The sequence below is a fragment of the Eumetopias jubatus genome, unplaced genomic scaffold (genome assembly GCF_037043125.1).
Source record: "Eumetopias jubatus isolate StellerSeaLion01/CBP00866 unplaced genomic scaffold, mEumJub1_p1.0 scaffold_2, whole genome shotgun sequence".
In the NCBI taxonomy this organism is placed as follows: Eukaryota; Metazoa; Chordata; class Mammalia; order Carnivora; family Otariidae; genus Eumetopias; species Eumetopias jubatus.
The window spans coordinates 76,756,631-76,765,058 of NW_028274808.1; the positions used below are offsets into that span (position 1 = coordinate 76,756,631).

General features: G+C 31.2%; 1 protein-coding gene across 5 annotated transcripts in view; it reads left to right on the forward strand.

Annotated features, from left to right (window-relative positions):
- Nucleotides 1-8,428, forward strand: part of LRBA (LPS responsive beige-like anchor protein) — a 741,906-nt gene that overhangs the window by 360,800 nt on the left and 372,678 nt on the right. For all 5 annotated transcript variants that reach the window (XM_028125276.1, XM_028125281.1, XM_028125278.1 and 2 more), the window contains exon 37: nucleotides 6,533-6,699. In XM_028125276.1, the coding sequence (XP_027981077.1) occupies nucleotides 6,533-6,699 (167 nt within the window). The remainder of the gene's footprint in view (nucleotides 1-6,532; nucleotides 6,700-8,428) is intronic.

The window sequence follows — 8,428 nt, forward strand, 5'->3', positions numbered from 1 at the left end:
TAAATAAAATCTTAAAAAAAAAAAATAGTTATTACCCCTGGAGAAAACAACTAGCCAGCCAGGGAGGAGGTAGAAGGGAGAACTTTATTTCATATGTCATTACTTTTTTATTTTTAGAAACAAGTACATGTTTCTTTAAAAATTTAAAATATAAAACTTGTAAAACCAATACACTTCAATTGCTTAATTAATATTAAAGGCTTGTATAATATTTTTAAGAGTTTAGCCTTGGAACTTTTTAACTGGCATTTTTTTTATTTCACAGTAATATGCAGACGTAATGAAAATTTGCTTTATAATCTGTTTCTCATAAAACATAATGAAACTTAACCTAGAAACAGTGTGCATTTAACATTATTAATTTACTTCCTTTTCTTGATACTGAAAGTGGTCTGAGAAGCCCTTTATGTGTGTCTATCCAGTCATAACCCCTTTTTGCCCGTAAGCTAAATATTGTTCTTATTTTTATGGAATGACTTATTTGCTTTTGTTTTTCCATTCAATACTTAAATATGTTTCTTTTAGTATTATAATTTCTTTAGCAATTTTTGAGCTTTATATAAATGGAATCATAAAGTATGTGTTTTGATCTGGCATTATTAGTTCAACATTGTTTTTGTGAAATTTGTTCAATTTGTTACATTTCCCTCTTTCATTTTCAATGCTGTATGCCATACTGTTACATGAATAGATAATAGTTTTTCATAATCTCTCTACTGCTGGATAGGTAATTAGGTTGTTTCCAGTTTTTAACTATTACGAATAGTGTGGTTTTGACAATTTACAAGTCTTTTGATGTACATGCTTATGCATTTCTGTAGGGTAGGCTTACTTGACTGTAAAGTATTTATCTTTTCAATTTTAATAGATATTGCCATAGTGTCTTACAGAGGTGTGTATCATTCCCAACATCAGAGCATAGCTGTTCCCATACTCCATGTTGTCATAAAAAATTGATCAATGCTTTTTATTAATTAGTATTCTAGTAGTTGTGTAGTGGTAACCTCATTATGTTTTTATTTGAATTTTATTTACAAATGAAGCTGTATATCTTTTCTCCTACTTGTTAAATATTTTTTTAAGTTTTTTTTTTTTTTTGCAGTACTTGTTTGTCTCTTATCCAGTTTCTTATTGGTTATCTGTTTTTTCTTTATTGATTTGTGGAGGATATTTACCTATTTGGTATATGAGCAGATTTTTTTGATGTGAATATATTACCTACTTTCTTCCCTGTCAGTACCTTGCCTATTCATTTTTTAAAAACTTCTTAAATAAACTTTATTAAAATATAGTATGTGTATAATAAAACACATCCCTTTTAGGCATATAGTTTAATGAATTTTGACAGGTGTATATACTTACGTAACTGTCATAGTCAAGTTACAGAAAATTTCTGTCATCTCAGAGAATTCCCTTGTGATTCATTGTGGTCAGTTCCTCTTCACATATATACACCCAACCCCTGACAACTGCTCATCTGGTTTTTGTTATTGTAGGTGGTTTTGCATACTATACAACTTCATATAAGTGGAGTTATATAGTAGGTACTCTGATGTCTGGATTCTTTTGGTCACTGTACAGTTTTTGATATTCTTCCACATTGTATATATTACTCATTTGTTTCTTTTTATTACTGAGTAGTATTAATACTTTATCCATTCATCTATAGGTGTATATTGGGTCATTTCCAGTGTTTGGCTCTTAAAGCACTATGGGAATTTTCATGCAGTATAGTTTTGTGAAATATGTTCTTCATTTTGAGGAAATACATAGGAGTGGAATTGCTAGGTGCTGTTGTAAGTATATTTTTAAACTTAAACTGCCAAACTACTTTCTAAAGTAGTTGTAGATTTTCCACTCTAACCAGCTGGGTAGTAATGAGAGTTCCATTTGCTCCACATTCTTGCCAATATTTGATATTGTCTGTCTTTTAAAGTTTAGCCCTTCTACTGGGCATGTGGTGATAGTTTATTGTGGTCTTTATTTGAATTTCCTGTTGACTAAGCATCTTATCATGTACTTATTAGTCATTTGTATATCTTTTGTGAAGTGTCTGTTCAAATCCTTTGCCCATTATTTTAAATTGGTTTGTTTGCCTTATTAATTCATGAGAGTTCATATATCTTATAGGAAAATTGTTAGACGTATGGTGAATATTTTGTCCCAATTTGTGGCTTATCTTTTCATTTTCTAAATGGTACCTTTTAAAGAAGATTTTATAAACTTTGGTATAGTTTAATATATCAGTTACTTTATGGTTGTGAATTTCTCTTATGGTTCCTTTTCTGTCTAAAAATTTTAATGTAAGAATTTTCTGCTTACCCCAGGGTCATAAAATTTTCTGCTATGTTTTCTTCTAGAAGTGTTACAGTTTTTATATCTAGATCTTTGGTTCATTTTAAATCAAACATTTTGTTTATGGTATGAAGGGAAGACAAGTTTCTTTCTTTTTTTTCCCCTGTGAGTGGCCAGATGTTTTAGTACCAGTTGTCGAAAAGATATTCTTTCTTCATTTAACAACCCAAACTCTTCTCATTTTCAAATTTTATAACATTATTCAAACAATTAAATTCTGCAATTTTCTTTTCTTATATAAAACTTTTGTCATTAATTGTTTTGTTATATACATATATATATGCTTGAGAATGTTTTTTATATATGCTTGAGAATCAGCTTGTCAATATCCATAAGAAAGGCTGCTAATTTTTTATTTTTACTTTTTATTTATTTATTTTTTAAGTAGGCTCCACCCGTGGAGCCCAACACAGGGCTTGAGCTCACAACTCTGAGATCAAGACCTGAGCTGAGATCAAAGTCAGATGCTTAACTGAGCCATGCAGGCACCCCAAGGCTGCTAACTGTTTAATTAAGATTGTGTTGAATCTATAAAATCAATTTGAAGAGAGTAGGTATTTTGATGATACGGAGTTTTAAAATCTGTAAACATTGTCCTTCCTCCACTTACTTAGTTTTCTTTAATTTCTGTTAGCAGTGTTTTATAAAAGTTTCATTGTATAGCTTTGTATATTCTTTAATTTATTTTATATTTTAATGCTATTGTAAATAGTATTATTTTCATTTTCCAGTTGGTTATTGTCAGTATTTAGACATACAATTAATTTTTAATATATTGACCTTGTAGCCAAGAAACTTGTCAACTTACAAGTTTGGGTAGTTTTTCCAGAACCTTTAGGAGTATTACATACATGAACATATCTACAGATAAATACTGTTATTTCTTCTTTTCCAAACTGTCTTTTTATTTCTTCTTTTTATCTCTTTTTTGAACTGTTCAGGACCCTGTTACAATATTGAATGGAAGTCATGAGAGAGAGGACATACTTGTTTTATCCCCAATTTTAATTAAATGATTTTCATAGATGTGGTTCCCTTAAAAAGTCTCTTTCTATTACTAGTTTGTGGTGTGTCTTTTTGTCTTTTTTAAATCACGAAATGCTTCTGAGTGTTGTAAAATGCTTTAAAAAAAACTATTGAGGTTATATGTTTTTATCCTTTTTTGGTTATATGATGACATATTGATTGATATTCAAATATTAAATCAACCTTGCATTCCATGGATAAACTCTTCATCATGATGTATACTTTATTTTGTGTATAGCTGAATGCTAATGTTTTGTTATGGATTTTGTGTTTATTTATCCAAATTATATTCGTTTCTAGTTTTCTATTCCTGTAATGTAAATTGCATTGTATTCCTTAGCTTCTATCACATGAAAAGAGTCTAAGGTTTGCATTATTTCTTCCTTAAGTATTTAATATTTTATAATATAACATGTGAAGATACACATTTTTGTTTAAATTTGTCTCATCCAATTGCCACAGATTTTTCTAATTTTCCTTGTGATTTTATCTTTGATCCATAAGTTATTTGGAGTTGAACTGCTTAATTTTCAATTACCTTAGAACTTTTCAGATATTTTTTTCAGTCTATATATTCTGCTAAAGAATCAAGAGGACCTCTCTTTTTATTTCTAACTTTCTCAATAACTTTCTCTTCTCTAGTAGTTTGTCCTTCAAATTTCTATCTTACCTTCTCAATAGACATCTTTAAATTTGTTTCACATACAAAGGCTATAGGAGAGATGTATTTCCTAAGTTTTGACAATGTCTCAAGGTTAGATATTTGGGGAATAGCATAAAATCTGAGTGTGTCTGGCATATAGGATTCATAGGCAGACATATTGAAAGATAATATACCACATTGCTGAATTATAGAGGGACACAAGGTCTTCGCTAGTAAAATTTGGTCCTAATTGTTCATTATTTTAGATAATCACGTACTTTTTAAAGTGTAGGGTATATAAATGTATCTGTGCAATGCCAGAATAATTCTTCTTGAAGTAAATCTGGGACTGTTTGTAAGAGGGCAATTATAAGATTATTTCAAGAACTGAATTGTGAACTAATAATGATCTGTTTTAGGGCAGTGGTAAGAGTGATAAGTGGTAAGGGGTAACTGAGTTTTGCTGAAATGGAATGATGAGCTATGAAGAGAATGAAAATTGAGAGGTCATGAACGACAGATGTATAATAGCATTTTTGGGATAAAGATGGTAATTAGTTTTGTGCATTTTGAATTTTAGGTACTTATTGGATAGTTGGAGATTATCCTACAGATAGAAATATGGGCCCAGAGTTCAGGGTAGGAGCTGTGGCAGATATGAAAAATTTGAAAGGTAGATCTAAATTGATAATAAGAGATGATGTGGGAATGAATGATAATGCCAAGGGACATTTGGCAAAGCCTTAAGGAAATGCCAGCATTTCATAATGAGGAATAATAAAGGAAAAAGTCTGACCATCAAGAAGGGAGCAATGACAGGAGGATACTTGAGGAATCTCCTTCATTTGAAGTTCACTCCTCTGAGCTTTCATGCAAAGGACAGATAATAAAGTTAGGTAGAGATACAGCATCTGGAAGGAAAGACCACCAAATATGATACTGTTTTTATGTCTTCATTTACATTTAAAGAGCTGGAATAGTCACTTGAATTATAAATGGCCAGTCTAAATTGTTTCTGTCTTCAGTTATCACTTTTTCTGCAAGTAAGTGAATTTCTTTTAAGACGTAGGTTTGTCTTATATTTATTAATCCTATGGTAATAAGTCTTAAATTTCTTTAGCAATAATCAAATGTATTTGAGTTGTTAGTTCCCAGGTTGTCTACTTTTTTTCTGTTCAGATTCAGATATTTTTGTTAAGATTCAAATACTTATGTGGTCATTGTGATGTCACCTAGTTTATGTGTTGCTTAAAATAGGAAAACAGAAAAGTTGATGTAAAGTAATGCTGAGTGAAAATAGTAGACCTGGCCCTTGATTTTATTGATAGGTGAGTAGGGTTTCTTGGGGGTACCCCCACTCAACCTTCAACCACAAGCACATACACATGTTGCAAATATATACTCCACCAACAAGTAACATGCATTTGATCTTGAAGCAAATATTCTTCATCTCTTGTTCACTTTGAATGATATGTCATACATAGACTATATTATTGGTTTTTAATAAGAACGTGTTCAAATTACATTTTAAAGATATTTTAAAAAATGGATACAAGTTTATTATATCTTTACAAAACATTCTTGTTTGGTTTCCTTTTATCATGTTTTAAGGTCAGAATGTGACTCTAATGTTCCACAATGAGACAGAGATTGATAATCGGGAAAGAATAGCCCTTTAATGTGATTTATATCTATAGATTTTATGTCAGATATGAAAAGTTGCTGTTTAAATTGTAAAGGAGGATCCATTAAAGAACACTTTAAGCCATTTTACTATTTAGCTTACTTTGGACTCGTCTGTTTAGAATTATGCCTTTTCAAGCAAAGTTTAATGACTTACCCAATGTTTAAAAAGTAAATTTGATAGTTAAATTTGTGCAATATTAATAAAAGAAAAAATGGGCTATTCAATAATTTTTTTTGCTATTTTTAATACTGTTTAATATGAATGTATATGGTGTTGGGGCAGTATAGAAGCCAGTAAGTTTCTAATTTTCATCAATAATTTTAATTTCCTCTTATCAGGTGAGGTTAGACAAGGCAGATATGGATATAGTAGATAATGTTGAAGGTATAAACATTCTTCCTGAGTGCCTTTCCCTGAGCCAGTTTGTCATTGTGGGTATGATTATAATCCTTCTTGGTTTAGGACATTCATACTCTAAGTCACTTTGCCTGGAATGCTTTGTAGTCCCCTTCATGCTACTTGTCATGTGGACCCCTGCATCTTCACATGATTGGCTTCTTCCAGTTATTTAGGTCTGCTTAAAAACTACTTCTGAGTGTGGGTCTTATGAATGAATTCAGAGAAATAAATTCTTGCAGGATTGTTAAACTGAGGTAGTAGATCAGTAGATCACTAAATCTCAGTTCAGTTAATGAGGGATATAAAAATGATTTTAAAGTTTTGGTTAGTTCAATTCCTGTTAGAGATTATTTCATGGTGTGTTGTAGTTTTTTTCTCATATTTTTATAGTATTAATAGATGTTTCTTTTTTCCTATCCAAGTCACTGTGTGCCCAGTATTCAGCAGACAAACGGGAAGATGAGAAGATGTGTGATCATTTGATAAGAGCAGCTAAATATCGAGACCATGTGACAGCAACTCAACTAATCCAGAAAATTATCAACATTCTCACAGACAAGCATGGAGCCTGGGGAAATTCTGCAGTGAGGTAAAGGGAAACCTTTTGGATTTGGCCACTGATTTTCTACAGAAGGCTTAGGTTTAGATAAATAGCTCTGGATATGATCAAGGCCAGATGAAGAATGGAGTAATTTAGTTTTGTATTTTATCATCTACTATGAATGAGGGGTAGAAGAAAGGGGTAGGAGAGTATGGGTACAGTTAAGGATCTTTATAGATATTTTAGTTCCCTCAACTACTTCTAAAGGAATATTCATATACTTATTCTTTTTGAAGTTAACTTTTAAGGGAAATAGTTTATGTAAGCTTTTTATTAGCTCCACTTATATCTAAATTTGCACAAATAGAATATTTTGAGAAACCATTCCCTATTTTACACTTTTGAGTTTTCAGCACATGAATTTGAAAACATTACTATGTGTTCTTTTGAACTTCTTTGCAAATTGTAAGACTGTGATAATAAAAGTGGTTAAATGCCTTTTTTAAAATTTTATTTACTATATCTTCCTCCTTTTTAGATTCTGAAAGTGAACATGCTATTTTTTATTTCAATTTCTAGAAATAAATTACTTTCTAAAGGAACTTAGACAAATTACAAAATTTAGTTTTCTTGGAATATTTTATGCTACAAATCTTCGAAACATGTTTGGGGACACCTGGCTGACTCAGTCTGTTGAGCACCCCACTCTTGATTTCAGCTCAGGTCACAGTCTCCGGGTCATGAGCCTGCTCCCTGCTCAGTGGGGTATCTGCTTGGGATTTTCTCTCTCTCTCTCTCTCTCTCTATCTCTCTGCCCCTCTCCACCTGGCTCTCCCTCTGTCTCTCTCAAAAATAAATCTTAAAAAAATGACTCGTTTAAGTAATGTTAATGAAGATGTTCTATATTTTCCCGTTAGAAGATATATTTTTAATTCCTCATTTCTACATAACGTTTTCTAGAAGACAAAAAATGAAAATAGTAAATTGTGTATTATGTATGGGTGTAACTGATTTCCACTTGTGTTTTATGTAGCTTATGTGTCTAATACACATCTAAGTCTAGTTTTAGATATTTTCCAGTACATAGAAAATATTTTTAATTTTTTATAGTCAAACTTTCAACTGAGTAGAAATCTGCTTGTTAGGGGATATTTTTGTTTGGAGTGCAACTGTTCACTAATATAAAGTAGATATATCTCATGCTTATTATGAAGAATACTTAAAATGAATTACATTTCTGGATATAGCATTTTTGCTGTTTAGAAGAAGGAATGCAGGTCAGAACTTGAGGGCAAAAGGACTGAATAACGACAGGAATAGCATTTGTTTAATTCTATTCTAGTTGATCTTAGCTGCAAGAGTGTCATGGAAATGACATGAATTACTGGCTCAGAGCTTTGGGTGCCTTATCTTACATGTAAAAGCCTGTGGGTGTGTGTTTGGGGCAGGATGCAGAGGTTGTGGTGGAGGGGGTGCTATTGAGGGTTTTACAGTTTCAAGATACCTTAATGTTACAGATTTGATGTAGTCATTTTATAATCAGGCACTGAATAAATTAAGATATGATTTTGACATACAGTGCTTGTCACATATTGGGAAATCTAATATGTGTTTAGTTTTTTAAACGTATTTTTTCTTCTTAATCGGAGTTTTATGATTTTAAAATTGAAAACCCTAAGATAACTTATGCAAAATGTTGTATTTATACCAAGTCTGTCATTTTATGGGATCAAAATTTTTTCTAGTGATATCTTTACTCTTGTAGAGCGTAGTATAC